Source organism: Anarrhichthys ocellatus, unplaced genomic scaffold (assembly GCF_004355925.1).
Source record: "Anarrhichthys ocellatus isolate YVR2014 unplaced genomic scaffold, GSC_Weel_1.0 scaffold31, whole genome shotgun sequence".
NCBI lineage: Eukaryota > Metazoa > Chordata > Actinopteri > Perciformes > Anarhichadidae > Anarrhichthys > Anarrhichthys ocellatus.
The window spans coordinates 4082586-4097254 of NW_022280061.1; the positions used below are offsets into that span (position 1 = coordinate 4082586).

General features: G+C 42.8%; 3 protein-coding genes across 4 annotated transcripts; all 3 read right to left on the reverse strand.

The window, feature by feature from the left end:
- Positions 1–6: 6 nt before the first annotated feature.
- On the reverse strand, positions 7–4289 carry get3 (guided entry of tail-anchored proteins factor 3, ATPase). Its single transcript, XM_031864714.1, has 7 exons — positions 4123–4289; positions 3197–3344; positions 2528–2676; positions 2258–2408; positions 1907–2014; positions 589–786; positions 7–487 (listed from the first exon to the last, which is right to left on the reverse strand). Exons 1-7 carry the CDS (start codon positions 4263–4265, stop codon positions 359–361), a joined length of 1026 nt encoding a protein of 341 aa, XP_031720574.1. The 5' UTR covers positions 4266–4289; the 3' UTR covers positions 7–358.
- A 519-nt stretch (positions 4290–4808) lies between these two features.
- LOC116392946 (noggin-2-like) lies at positions 4809–6745 on the reverse strand. The gene has a single exon (XM_031864795.1). The coding sequence runs from the start codon at positions 6737–6739 to the stop codon at positions 5747–5749; it is 993 nt and encodes a 330-aa protein (XP_031720655.1). The 5' UTR covers positions 6740–6745; the 3' UTR covers positions 4809–5746.
- LOC116392945 (target of Myb protein 1) lies at positions 6456–14329 on the reverse strand. 2 transcript variants are annotated; one of them, XM_031864792.1, is made up of 16 exons: positions 14100–14328; positions 12889–12973; positions 12435–12513; positions 12065–12214; positions 11370–11504; positions 11127–11276; positions 10427–10555; positions 9688–9821; positions 9546–9588; positions 9331–9454; positions 8885–8951; positions 8201–8276; positions 8016–8075; positions 7872–7911; positions 7562–7744; positions 6456–6535 (listed from the first exon to the last, which is right to left on the reverse strand). In XM_031864792.1, exons 1-15 carry the CDS (start codon positions 14170–14172, stop codon positions 7593–7595), a joined length of 1497 nt encoding a protein of 498 aa, XP_031720652.1. In that variant the 5' UTR covers positions 14173–14328; the 3' UTR covers positions 6456–6535; positions 7562–7592. The 2 variants fall into 2 exon arrangements, with proteins under 2 accessions (XP_031720652.1, XP_031720654.1); XM_031864794.1 differs by lacking the exon at positions 6456–6535 and having other exon boundaries at positions 7572–7744; positions 9331–9451; positions 14100–14329.
- Between the last annotated feature and the right edge of the window lie 340 nt (positions 14330–14669).

Below are 14669 nucleotides of genomic sequence, written 5' to 3' on the forward strand. Positions count from 1 at the left end.
GGGGGGTTTGTTGAGAGAAAGTTAAATGCTTCAAGTAGCAACAGTACAACCGCCACACAGAGGATATGAAGGAACGTGGAGGTGAACTGAGAGTAACAGACAAACAAATCTGTACTGTCTTACGTCTCTAACAATACCGAAGGTTACGCGCGCGTGTGTGTGTGTGTGTGTGTGTGTGTGATTTCATCAGCTCCACTTCAACAAGGACATGTGTCCTGCTGTAGCAGTGCTCTGCTTAGGATGACGGACTGAGGAGTGAGTGGATCAACTTGAGGCGGTTACTGCAGGGGAGGAGGCGAGTTCAGACTGTTAAGGTGTGGTCTGCAGGAGGGAGAGGGCGGTCCTGCAGAGGGGGAGTTCACTTATTTGGGGGTTTGTAGGGTTCCAGAAGTTGCTGAGAGAACATGTTGACCTTGTCAGACCCTCGGACTTCATGGGGCAGCAGCGGTAACTTGACTATGTGGAAGTCTTCATAAAGGTCCTCCATCTGTGGGGAGCAGACAGAGCATTAGTGAGGCAGACGACATGTGACATTCGGTTGCCGCCGTATTGTCAAAAACATATTAAAAAAAAACTACAGATTCCTACCTGATCTAAATATTTGGACTGAATTTTGTGGCGGGCTTCACACATTTTGCACGGCCTCTCCGACTCAGGGAAAACAAGTTGGTTGACGATGATGTTGTGCGTGTCGATGCGGCACTTGGCCAGCTCCTGGATGAGCCGCTCCGTCTCATACAGAGAGAGGAACTCAGCGATGCACACGCAGATGAAAGTGGTCTGTTCCTGAGGACGGCGAGGAGAGACAAAGCGTTTAATATGACTCGTTCATGTGTTGAGTCGTTATAAAATCATTTTTATTCTATTACTAACGTCTACGTAAAAATGTACATTTGAACACACAATAGTCGGGTTGCAGAGGAAAAGATACAATAAAAAAAAAAGGATGTTAGCATAACGTCTAAAGCAGTCTACGTAACATCTACAGTTGTGTGAAAAAGTGGTTGTCCCCTTCCTGATTTCTTATTTTTTTGCATGTTTGTCACTTAAATGTTTCAGATCATCAAACAAATTTAAATATTAGACAAAGATAACACAAGTAAACACAAAATGCAGTTTTTAAATGAAGGTTTTTATTATTAAGGGAAAAAAAATCCAAACCTACATGGCCCTGTGTGAAAAAGTGATTGCCCCCCCTGTTAAAACAAATTAACTGTGGTTTATCACATCTTTGGAAAGCTGAGTTCAATTTCTCTAGCCACACCCAGGCCTGATTACTGCCACACCTGTTCTCAATCAAGAAACCACTTAAATAGGACCTGCCCGACTGATTTCTTGATTGAGAACAGGTGTGGCAGTAATCAGGCCTGGGTGTGGCTAGAGAAATTGAACTCAGCTTTCCAAAGATGCGATAAACCACAATTTATGTTTTAACAGGGGGGAAATCACTTTTTCACACAGGGCCATGTAGGTTTGGATTTTTTTTTCCCCTTAATAATAAAAACCATTTAAAAACTGCGTTTACTTGTTATCTTTGTCTAATATTTAAATTTGTTTGATGATCTGAAACATTTAAGTGTGACAAACATACAAAAAAATAAGAAATCAGGAAGGGGGCAAACACTTTTTTCACACAACTGTAGATGCAGTAATAATATATTTTAACAATGTATGGAGACGTCAGTGTCTCCAGAGTAATGCAGAGCGGCAGCCACAGCAAGGAGAACGTTTGCAGTGGAAGTGTCTTTGTCTGGCAATACTGAAATGGATAAATATAACTTTTGTTCATCTGAAGAGCAACAGAGCCTCTGCATGCAGATATAGAAACACTTCAGTAACTAAGTGTAGTTTGAAAAGTCTGTGATGCACAAAGCAAAAACAACATAAAAGCAACCGGAGGACTTACAGGATCTTTGAACTGCTCGCTGACTGAGCGGATGACCGGCAGGGTCTCCTCCAGCTTAGAGGCCAGCTGGTCTGCGTTCATGTCGCCCAGGCCAAGCATGTTGCACATCTACACACCGTGAGAGAGGAACAGAGGAGATGTGAAAGGGAGTGAGTCATAGCTCATATTTAATGTGTAAAATAAATAATCTTTGAATACAAAACATAAACTTTATTAGTTAGTTTTTTGCCCTTTCACTTGGCATCATCCTTAGTTCAAGTTCAACAGTAGCTTTGTGGATCTCTTAGGAATATCTTAACTCCCATGAAAGATTGGTAAATGAGTGACGGGACCTGCTCGTCTCTTCCTCACCTGGGAGATGAAAGGGCTGATCTGGTTCTTTATCTGCATGAGGCGGCCCAGACCACGCTCCACAATGGTGGGAAAGTTGAGCAGCCGCAGCGTGTGACCAGTGGGGGCCGTGTCAAAGACCACCACGGAGAAGTTCATTCCTTTCACCAACCTGGGGCACAGGACAACGGCAGCGCTGGGTTAGCACAGCACTGACTAACATTTCTTTATCCAAATCTGGGTCAGCAATACTACTACGAAAGAGTGATCTGGTGTTCCATTTTGTCGTACCTCATGACCTCCGCATAGCTCATGGCCTCGTCGATGCCAGGGAAGGCGCTCATGGCCTCCTGCATCATCTTCTTACCCATGCTGAGCATGTTGTCCTCCTCAAAGAACTCATCCGGCAGTTCTGCCACACCCAGGCTCGGGTCAATCTCCTGCACCCACACAAGCACATCAAGTAATCAGCACGTTACAGACTGAGGGCCGGAGTAACTGCAAATGATTCCAGGGCCTTTCAGCAAGTCAGTTTGGTCCGCAGTGATGGTTTGTGTTGGAGACACAGATGTGGAATGGACCGCCCTTGTGACGCTAAAGAGATAGTTACCTCATGTTCTATAAACAGCATAAATAAACCTCTTTGTTAACAAGTGCTGCTATGTTTCTATCCGCTTGTCCATCTATTATTTGGAAAAAAACGGCAAAAGTAAAATGTGAATTAAATGCTACATTTTGACATGTCACAGTAGGAAAAGTACAGGTGTAAATAACAACATTGGTGAAGCTGCTTCAGTTTCAGGGTCCTGGTGTTGTGCATGCTAGCTCGCCGTCACACTGTTGTAGCCTCCAGGGACGCCTGAACAGAACAGAGCCCGAACTGTGCCATTTCTTCTCACTACAATATAATGTATTAGGGTTTTACAAAGCTCTATGTAGTATCTACGCAGTGCCACTCACCATTGCAAAGAGGTTCTCATAGCCCTGGACCTTAGTGGGCACCTTAGAGAACTTCTGGTCAAAAGCATCAGAGATGTTGTGAGCTGGATCGGTGGAGATGATGAGGACACTCTCCCTGACGGAAGCGAGCTGGACAGCCAAACTGCAACTGGAAAGACAAAAGTACACAAGAGATATTTGTCATCTTAAAAGTTGCATGAAGTAAACTGCAGTGAGCAAGTTAAGCGACACATCTTCTGTTCATAAGATGGTCATGTTGTCACTGTAACTGTCAGGTTCACAGGACTTTTAAACCTTTACTATAAGGGCTTCATCCAACACTAGTTACTTAACGTTGGCTGTTGCTTGATTCTGTCTTTTGATATTGTATATTCTTCATTTTGTCATCTTCGCTCAATGGCTTCAACGATAATTAAAGGAGGCGTAATTGCAAAACTGACAGCTAACACTAGCTAGCTAACTAGCGTTAGTCTGTTCGTTACCCACAGGTAACGTTAGATGTCAGTTAGCTCAGCTACAAGCTAACACAACGTTAGCCCTTGAATAAACACAAGGCAGAAGAAAACACGCAGGCTGTCGGTGTGAGTGTCAAACCACTTGAGGAAGTCAAGAATACAAGTGTCAGTTGGCTAACGTTAGCTAGTGACAGTGCTTGACAGCATTGAAATGAGTTCAGCTAACGCTAGATAATAACGGGCTAATGACTTAACGCCACATGTAACGGTGATGGTGTTTCAAAGCTTGCGCGTCTTCAACCGGTAACGTTAAGCTACCGCTCATTAGATTAGTGTTGTGGAAAAATATTCGTTTACTGAAAAATACACCTCAAGTTACGGTGGCAGCTAATCTACGCTAGCTAGCCCTGTTAGCTTGTGCGGTAGCCTGAGCCGATATCAGGAGCGAATGAGCATTTGCCTTCAACTTACCTGCATGTCGTTTTACCAACACCACCTTTCCCACCCACAAATATCCATTTCAAAGATTTCTGTTCGATGATGTTCTTCAGTGTTGGTTCTAACGGCTCCACATCGGGCGCATCTTCAAACTCGTCTTCTAGTAAAGCTGCCATCTTGTCTGTGTACAATGTGAACGTTACAGCTCAGGTGGGCTGTGCCGACACTGCTGCGTTCACTGCTCCTCGGACAAAGGGAAACTGTATCTGTGCAAATGGAGGCTGCTGTCAAATAGAGAGAAGTAGCAAAAGTCAAAAGTAATGTTGTTGTAGATTTGGGAGGAATGTGTTTGATATCAAACTATCCCCTTAGAGATATTAAATCTAATAAAGGATTATCTTATCTTATATTGAGACATTACCAATAGTGGTGAGGCCAGAATGGGCAGAAAGTGCAAATTTTAAAAGCTGGATGTCAGTAATGAGGCTAATCTCTCTATATATGTGTATATACTCTGTATATATATTGTATATATATATATATATATATATATATATATATGTGTGTGTGTGTGTGTGTGTGTGTGTGTATATATATATATATATATTCATTTTCATTCTTTCAATTGTTTTCATTTATTGCAAACACAACTCACAAATAATCAAAGGTAAACACAAGACACTTTGTAAAACAGTTTTATTAGGAGATCAATGGTGTCAATCAATGATTTAATAGACATCCTGTTAACATCAGCATGTGGCTTTATCCATGTCACGTGAGAAAGTCAGCAGATATGGGCTGTTGACTCGAACATTCACTACTTTACTTTTTGCAGCATATTGAACCAATCATCACATTTTCTGCAGTTACACATCTTTCGTTGCTTGTACGCTTATTATTATAATACAAAAGAAAACCGTTCCTGTCGCAAAGTGATTTTGTCATCACACTCTCAGAACTGGATACCAATTTCTCTTGGATTCTCAATTTTAGGATGGGATAGATATTCCTTTTAGGTTGATATTTTTAAGTTTCTTTAATAAAAAATAAATGAAAAATGTACGTCACACACGTAAGTACACCCATGCTAATTGTGAAGAGCTGAAAGACAGGTGAAAAGTCTGCAGTGTACTGAAAGCATTGCTGAAAACACAGTGGAACCACTCATTTGTGAAGTTTTCCAAATCATATGAATGTATCACAACCCAAAAGTAATATGGGACTAAAGAGCTGTAGACCGTATTCTGTTATTGACACCAGACATGTAGGCCTTCTGGAGAGAAAAACTTGTGACCAAAAACTAATACATTTTAAGCCCCAGACCATCACAGAAGGGAGAAAGTGAATGAGTAGCCTTCATCCCTGCTTACACAAAGCAACAATAGAGAGGATGTGTTTGACAGAGTGTTGCTGAAGAAACTAAATAATTCAACAATTCATCAGGAGACAAAATCTTTTATTAAATTCTGCTCAAAGTCAGTAATATAAAAAGGTGCAACGTCTTACTGAGTGATGAAAAGCAAATATGATTAGGCTTGAAAAATCATTTGACACATTTTTGATTTCATCAATAACAACTCAATGACAGTATAACATACATATAAACATCCAGCATATTATGAGGATTGAAAATCTTAAGCCCTAGTGAGAAAAACATTCATTTACAAGAACATGAACATGCTGTGACCACAGGATAAGGCACTACAGCCCATATACACCTTTTCATGACTTCACCTGTCCCCATCTCAATTCTGCCATCAGATCTGTGAGCTTTAATCCCTCTAGAAACATCTCCTCCCTCTCTGACTTCCAAGCAGTGCCAAGCCAGAATCTTTATGCGAGCTGTCTGAGCTCGCACACACTCCATCCCACCAGGAAAGGAGCAACTTCGCACTCCATCTGATTTTTCACAATCAGTATGACGCAGCCAACGTGGCCAGAAAGCCGGACCCAGATCCACCCATTGGTAGCTCAATCCACAAGTGGCAGAGCGCACTAACCAGTCTCTGACTGAACTGCCGACATGTGAGGGCAGAGAACCGAGGTCCAGATCCGCAGCTTCCTTTACCAGCTTCTGGCGATGGCTTGCTGCAGCCTCTCTCAGCTCTGGAGAAGCACTCAGGTTGACAGCGGTGTAGCTGGGCAATTTTGCGGGCAGTGATGAATTACCCAAAGGTTGACCACCCCTATGACACCCAGAGGCTTGAGATGGCTGATCTATGGACATCCAGAACAGGTCAAAAGAGGATCCCAGAAGACGCAGGAGGCGTGAGGGGCGGCGATGTCTGGGTTTGGGCATGTAGTGGTAGTCCTTAGCATTGGTCAGCAGGGTGTATGGAGGGACGGGCTGTGAATAGGACAGCAAACTGTCTCTCAGCTGAAGAAATGTTGAATCCCAGCCTGTGTCCTCCTCGTCTTGAACAACGGTTGCGTTTGGAAGCTGGATCTGGGTTGAAATGTTAGAAGCAAACAATGCAGATCCATGTAGAAGGACAGAAACAGAAATCCAGCAGACAAAGACAACACAGTTGACTGGTCGAGGCATGGCTTTAGGTGTGGATAGTACAACAGAAGGGTGAGTTATAGGGTTTCCTCCAGGTGCGTCAGAGACTCCTATACCAGACATCCTTGAGCTTGTGAACAATAACATACTGAACTCAGTGCCTTAGAACACAAACAGTGGACATATTATTGAGGATGGGTTTTTCAAGGCTCTGATGTTTTGGCTAGCTTCAACGCAAACATGCAGGACACATCTGAGAAGCTAGTTTCACGTGTTAGTCACCAGATTTACTACAATTTTAACAGATTTCTACGTGTGATACTTTCAAGCAATGGAGATGTCATCAAGGAGACATTTGTATGAGAAAAAAAAAAATGGTTTGAGATAATTCACAGCTAGCATGAAGCAAGACAGAAGAAGAAGAAGAATCATTTGGCCTTGATTTGGCGGAGCAGCGATCTCTCACACAAAGACTGTACTTAGATCAGTTATAAAACAAGCCTCAGGGTGAATTCCCATCATGGCAGCTTAGATTAATGACATAGCAGACATCAAAGGAGGACAGATGCAACATGTTTACAGAATAATAACCCTATTTATTCTCATCTACACAAGATCAGCTGTCTGAGTCAAAGGCACATGATGGCGTGATATCAAACATATTTTCAACATTATATTGAACTCTAAACAATAGTTGCATTTTAACATTATAATAATATAATTCATAAATACAGTCACAGGAAGTTTTTTATACTCGCATAAAGATAACAAAGAGCAGGAATTAACTAAGAAATATTGCATTTATGCAATGAGTTGATTAGGTAGTAGGTCTGTAGTGTCAGGTTTATTCTGTGAGTGTGTGTGTGTGTGTGTGTGTGTGTGTGCTTTCAGAGGAAACCTGACTTAACACAGCATGTGTGTGATTGTGGGCATATTTTAATATGATGCCGTGTGTACGTTGATATTTACATCCACCCGCTTCTCTTGTTTGTCCTCAGACTCAAAGTGAGAAGAGATGGTCTGATCTCTCCTGCTGTTGGTTAGATTGCGGCGGCGGCGGCGGCGGTCTGGAGGTGGACGGCGGCACGCTTCGAATCGTCTGTCCTCTTTGGTCCGATGCCTTCGCCCGATCCTCCAGAAACTGATCAAACTCTGAAAGGGACAGTTGTAGTTAGATGTGCGTGTATGTGCATGAACACACAGAAAGTAAACACGAAATATGAAACATTATTTTTAACACTAAAATGGCAGCAATGGACCAGCAGACAGAACAACACACCTGTACTGGAAACTCCCTCACTAACTGAAGACTGGTCTTCCTGCACGTCCAAACACAATAAAACAGATTAAAGATACATCATGCTGCAGTATATTACACATCACATAAAGAACACCGTTTAATAAAGAGAGAAGCTTCTCTTACCATATCACCAGATAACCATTTGTCAACATCGTTCTGCTGAGAGGTTTTCGCGGCTGGCATCTAAAAGGAACAGTAATGAAAATGAGGTGACACTGTGTTTTAGCTGTATTCACTACACTTTGTATTTGTATTTCACAGGAGATGTTCTGTTTGACTCCATGTCTGTCTTATGGTGGCACACTCACCCCTCCTGTGACCTGCAACCTCGTATCCAGAGCTCCAGCGAGGCCCTCCACAGCTCCTGGGTCCTCATACCGGACACTGGGGATAGGATATATTGTAATGCTGTGATGCAGTGTAGGCTGTATTAAACTAAATATTAATTTCAACTTTTTGCCCGAGAGTCAAACCTTGATGTTGCAATTAGTTGGCATGCCCACATTAAACACTCGGCCATGGGGGCGGTCCAGACTGTTGTTTACTTCTTATTGGTAAAATAACCTTTTTGTTTGTGATGCAGTTTGAAAAAATCCAAATTGCCAAATAAAAATCAAATGTGAAAAATCAAATTGTCAGGCTTTGTGTTCTTTATGTGGCGTCATGTACTGTCGGCCAAAACTAAACATCTTTCATCAGAGGTTTAGTGGCAAAAGTAACCTCACCGGTCAGCTTGCAATTTCATCTCACTACATTCAGACGTTTTTAATGAAATCATATCTTTTTATGTCTTATTATATTCAGATTCAGTCACAGATTGCAGATATCTGTAAAGCAAATCCCGTTATCGCTAAGGCTACTACACCAGGTCAAAGTTACCACAAGGGATGAGGCACTTTTCATCTCTTAAACACCAGCACCAGACATGTTGTGACAGTCCGTGGTGTCGGGATGTGATGCGTGTCTTTCTGTCACCAGTCAGCACCGCTCACCTTTTCCTCTGCTCAGCCAGGGAGCTGCCTCTCGTCTGGGCAAACATGTCAAACTCCCCCTCCACCTCTGCAAGACAGTTTCTTACCCATTAAGTCACAGCTGAATGAAAAAAGCCCTCTTCCACTCTGTTATCTAAATTCCTGTAGCAACACTTTTGAATAATAAAACCACAAACATGAATGGAAACAGTGATTTTGTACTCTCAAACTTTCAAACACATCATATTCTCCAACAGTGCAATTCTGGATTTTCTCCTTTTTCCTAAGTTGTCATGTTATTGTGAAACCCCATAAACACTGAATGTCCATGTGATGCCCAGCCACAACATTCTGTTTTCTGCCAGATATATACGCCAAATTACAAAAGCAAAAACTCCAGTTTCAGGAATGTTATACGTATGGATTTGGTATATATATGAAGCAGAAGTTCTACAATGTTCACTCACTGTGGTCGGCTGGCTGCGGTGTGCTGGTGCTGGTGCTGGTGCTGCTGGCTGCTGGTTGGCTGGTTGTTGCAATGACAGCAGGCTGGCTGAGGTTGATGAGGCTCGGGCTTGTGGCAGAGCTCTGCTAGAGTGAGGACGCAACACAGCGGGGCGTCAAACTCGTGTGCGAGCTTGTTCTTACAGCAGAAATGAGGAGGAGCGAGCCGTCTTCTTACCTGTTGACTATTTGGGATTTGTGCCTTGTTCAGTCTGTCAAACCTAAAACACAATTACAATACAATGAGCATGAATTTAGCCATGAGAAAGATACATATCGCACCCTTATGATCCAAAACATGAAGCTAGGCTGCGGCACACCTCTCATAGCGGATGAAGGCGTTGTTCAGGTCATCGTTGACCATGAGCAGCTCTTCAATAAACCCTTCATCCAGCAGCTGGGGGATGAGCTCCACCACTCGAGTTTGCATGCTCTTACACACCGAGTACAGCTGCTGCTTGGACATCGGAGGACAGAGAGATTAATTCATTCTCACCAATAATTACATGGAGTAAATTAATCATCCATCTTTGATGTTAAATCCAGTCCCAGGGTTATATGATGCTTAAATGTACTTTTGTTGGTGTACCCAATTTTCTTAATCCGTTTCATCTATTTTTACGTCAGTCACTAGTTTACTACATTTCCCATGATTCTTTGCCAACAACATGATACCTACACTTGCAGAGAGTACATGAAGTACAGAGCAATTGTACCGGCAGCATCAACAAAACAGCCCGAAGAGAGGAAGAGTAATAAAAGGGAAGTGAAACAAATAAGTGTCTCTGCTTCCCCATGTACGATCGATTAATACAGACACACATGGCAAGCTATTAAATCAATTGACAGATTGTACCAACACAAAAATGTAGCCTGCACAGTTGAATATAAAGTCACATTTAAAGTAATGTATGATCACACTAGAATGAAGCATCAGAACAAAACACACAATCATTTATGGTACATCTTCTGCCAACTCATTTTGTTTTAAACAGCACTGATGATGGACACACACACACACACACACACACACACACACACACACACACACACACACACCTGTAGCAGCTCTGTGTCATCTTGCTGGCTCTGTCCAGGTATTAGCTCATTCAGCAGCTCTGTCATCACAGTGAGATTTCCCTTCACCAGTGCCAGCTCGCTTCGCAGCTTCTGTTCCTGATTAAGAAACTTAAAAAAAAAATCTAAAGCAGTCAAAAAAGCAACAACACGACGACGTTTATTCTATAAAGCCAACATTGTGCATAGAAACAGCCTATTACTCATGTAATACAGTTACCATTAACAATGGCCCTGCTCCAGCTCAAATCAAATGGTCAGTTCTGACAAATGAATCTTCACCAGACACTTTCCCACAGGTCACATGTGCAAGACTCAGTGCCCAGTTTGGGAACCACATACCTGATTTAAGATGCAGTTAGACACTAGTCTATGTTAATGGTTTGAATGCTGTTCCAGAGGCAAAACATCAAAAGATGCGGAATATTGGCTCAACATATCAGTGCCTATAAGAACTATTAAAGCTGAGACATGTTCATGTTTTATTGTCTGAATCACAATGGATGAACATTGGATGTACATTGGATTATTGACACTGAAAATAAAAAGCTTCTTTAACTTAATTTCAAAGTGAAAGCACATTGATCTTGAGTTTATAAATGTCCCTAACTTTAACAATGTCATAGCTTTCTTAACCTGCTTTATGTAGTCAGTGACTGGCAGTGTTTTTAGGCTGTTGTACCTGTTCTGCATGGAGGGAGGCTGGTCCCTCGCTGGACAGGACTGGAGTGGACGTACTCTGAGTGGGAACACTGGAAGGTGCTTGTGGTTGTGGCTGATGTGTGAAAGCAGCGACGGGGTTCGTTTCAGGGGTCCCGTTTTCTGGGATACTCTGCAAGATGAATGGAGAAGGTGCGCTGTAGAGATAGATATCTGTAGATGCATTTCTTTTGCTGTGTTGTTCTCATTTTGTAGACAGTCTCACCCTATTCGGAGTGTGGATGGGGGACAGAGCATCCAGATCGGTCATGGGGAACTCCAGACCACGTCTCCTCAGGTCGTCATATACGCACACCACCCCCCCTAGGGAGGGAGAGCTACGAAACGCATCGGCCCATGACTGCGGATGATATGACGAAACAAATCATGAGAATAACGGATTCCTAAATCAGCGTTCAATAGCACAGTCAACTGGCCAAATGTGGAAAAAACAACAAGAAGAAACCAAAAGCTACAGAGAAGGATTGCTCAGTCAGCATATACATCTAATATTATCATTCCTGCTAGTCTGTGATTACACAGAACTGGCTTTGACCATGTAGCACACGATTGTACACGTCTGCAGCCATAACAGAGTCCAGAGTCCAGTGGGATCATCACACAGAACTGAAGGATCTCATAATAACGGCTGCAATTATTTGCCTGCTTTACTTGTGTTTTATTATAGTAAATGTAATATCTTTGGGTTTAGAAGTAAAAAAAAGAAAACATTAGCAAGACATCGCTTTTGGTAAAACGTGATGGAGATTTATTAATACATTCATTTTTTTATAGACACGACTAATAAATGATTTAAGACAACAAGCAGCAGACTAACCACGAAGGGAAGTACTCATTAGTTGCAGCACAAGTGCAGACAGTTTTTGTCATATATTGCCCTCTGCAGGAGCATCCACATACCTGTATGAGGCTGAGCACCCGGTCGTGGAGGGCAGTGGGGGGGTTGTATCTGGGCAGAATGGAACGCACCAAAACTCCTTCAATAAACTCCTGCGACGCCACAAGAATGTGGAAGCGATGGCCACAGTTCTTCACACAGGCCTCAAGAACCTGTGTGACAGTGATAATGAAATCTATGCAAGTCAAAATAAAAGCTTGTTCTCTCATTGTCTCAACGCGTACACGAAGACAATGTTGAATAAACCCCAAACCATCGCGACAAGGCCACCAGCCAATTAGGACCAGGGTCATTCTGACCGTCAAATTACACTCTTACACTAAAATAATGGATAACATCATTGCACGCGATCCCCTGCAGATGAATACTCACAGTAAGGGCCAACATGATCTCTCTGAAGTTCTTGTTCGCTACGATTATCTTCTTAATAGCTTTGACTGCGTCTCTGGGCCTGAGAAAAATAAAAACTGATATTGATAAATGAGAAAAGAAAGGTATAGTTGCGTTTGTGGTTCATCTCGATGAGATTTGACTGTATACATGTAACCACTACACACGTTGCATTCCAGGATTACAGTGACATTCGTCTTTTAGCATTACAGAAACCACACTGCAGAGCAAACTGTGAGACTGGCCTTCACTGTAGGTCATTCAGTCACAACCAGATCTCCATAGAAATACAAAAAGAAACAAAATCATGAAGGACGTGGCACTAAACATAAAACGTGTGGAGCTACACACAGAGCACTGTGTTAGTCAGAAGGGTTAGGCAGTGTGCATCAGATGGGCTCAGTCAGAGGCTTCGTGGTGAAACCATGTTACGTACCCCTCGTCCGTCTCGTTGATGATGTCACATATCTCCATATTGAGCCCCCAGTCGTCGGACTGCAGAGCGCCGCTGGTCGCTCGCTCTGTCAACAGAGAGGGAATCACATACAGTTACAGTGATACAGTAACACTGATATGGGAAGAGAACATGAAGCGATAACCAGAAGACTTTCTTCTGATATCATGACATCTGCAACATAATACTCAGTCACATTTTTCACAAACATCAAATACTAAAAACCTCTCATGTGAAGTGAGTGGCATCCTCCAGATAATATGGTTTTATAGCAACTCGTTGTTTATCACCATAAGCTGATTGAGAAAATGGGTTTCCGGCTTAAACATGTATTTCCCTCCAAACTATTTAGCAATCAAAGCCAGTTTTCTTTGCACTCCAGCCCTCACAGGCTCCTCGTGAGTCTCTAAATCTCCTCCATTCCTCTCCACTAACACCCCCACACTTCTCCAAACCCTCGCTGCTTTTCTCAATCGCATTTTACTCCCCCTCCTCTCTCCTCCCCTGGCTCCCTCCACTTCATGTGACTGTCAGCTGCTTTCTGCTCTCATTGGCCTCAGCCGGAGCAGAAGCCTCTCTGACATGACTGTGTGAGAAAGTGAGTGGATGAGGTCAGAGGAAGGAAGGCTTGAGATGGCTGCCTGTCATTCTGTCACATCTCTAGATTGTCATGATTACACATCTGTCTCATGCAGCTGTCTGAGTGTCTGTTGTGGGTTTGTTTGCATCACAAAAAGCAGCAACCTGTTGCCACCGAGGATCCACTGCTGGTTCAAAATGTGACACATGTTATGCTTGTTACAGAGCGGCAGTGACACTTGTGCGTAATGGTGTGAACCGGAATCTTGACAAAACACATCAGTGATCGAGGAAGTGAGAGGAAACACCCAGCGCCTCCTTCATTCCTCAAATGATCCGTCACTCATCTCTCATTAACCAATCAAACGAAAGATTCGGTGGGCTCGAGTCCCGCCTCCGTCGCGTCATTGGCTCTAAAGACTTCTTTTTATGTTTTTGTCAAATTTGGAGTTCATTTTTAAACATTTTAGATCAGGAAATGTGTTATTAAATGATCTTAGGCCACTTCCCCGCGAGTGTGGTTCTGAAACGCTGGAACATGTCATTGATTAGGTAAATTAAATGATGAATCCAGCGGTGAACAACTCCGAGTTTCAAAAGCAACGGCGACTTACCGATTCTCTGACCGACGGGCGTTGAAAAGGGGTTTCCTATGAGAAACTCCATCTTCTCCCCGAGTGAAAACATCTTGGAGACTGACCAGCGTCCCCCTCTTAACTGTATTGAAGTAAATTGGCAGCTCCTGAGCTCTAAACTGCGGCGTTTCCGTTTGCTTTACGTGTCCTCAGCTGCTTCAGAGGCGCACGGGCTCCGAGTCACGTGAAAGCTCCCACAGAGCCAGGAAACAGCAGACATCAACAGACTGATGTGTGTGAGTGGAGCTGTTTCACGTCTCTAGTCCTTACACGTTCAGCTCAGAGCAAGGTCGTCCTGGCCCATAATACTCATAACCTTTTCTCGCATAAAAGTAGTAACACCACAGCTCCGCTGTCAGTAAAGGTACACCTTTCAAAAGCTAAGTAAAGGTAGTATTACCAGCAAAATGTAGCCTCAGGTATCAAAAGTAAAAGTTCTCAATTTGCAGACAGACTTTGAATGCAGTATGTTATATTTATATATAATGTATATAGGCCTATAATTGGCAGTCAAGAAGTATAAGATATTTTAATAAATTAAAAGTAGCA

What these genes read in the sequence shown, in the direction of transcription:
- get3 (XM_031864714.1), bottom strand. Translation starts at nt 4,265, where the DNA reads ATGGCAGCTTTACTAGAAGACGAGTTTGAAGATGCGCCCGATGTGGAG. An exon ending in GTTGGTAAAACGACATGCAG is followed by an intron (nt 3,345 to 4,122) that starts GTAAGTTGAAGG and finishes TTGTCTTTCCAG; the next exon opens with TTGCAGTTTGGCTGTCCAGC. An exon ending in TCAGCCCTTTCATCTCCCAG is followed by an intron (nt 2,015 to 2,257) that starts GTGAGGAAGAGA and finishes CACGGTGTGTAG; the next exon opens with ATGTGCAACATGCTTGGCCT.
- LOC116392946 (XM_031864795.1), bottom strand. Translation starts at nt 6,739, where the DNA reads ATGTTATTGTTCACAAGCTCAAGGATGTCTGGTATAGGAGTCTCTGAC.
- LOC116392945 (XM_031864792.1), bottom strand. Translation starts at nt 14,172, where the DNA reads ATGTTTTCACTCGGGGAGAAGATGGAGTTTCTCATAGGAAACCCCTTT. An exon ending in GGGTGCTCAGCCTCATACAG is followed by an intron (nt 11,505 to 12,064) that starts GTATGTGGATGC and finishes TATCATCCGCAG; the next exon opens with TCATGGGCCGATGCGTTTCG. An exon ending in CCATCCACACTCCGAATAGG is followed by an intron (nt 11,277 to 11,369) that starts GTGAGACTGTCT and finishes TTCATCTTGCAG; the next exon opens with AGTATCCCAGAAAACGGGAC.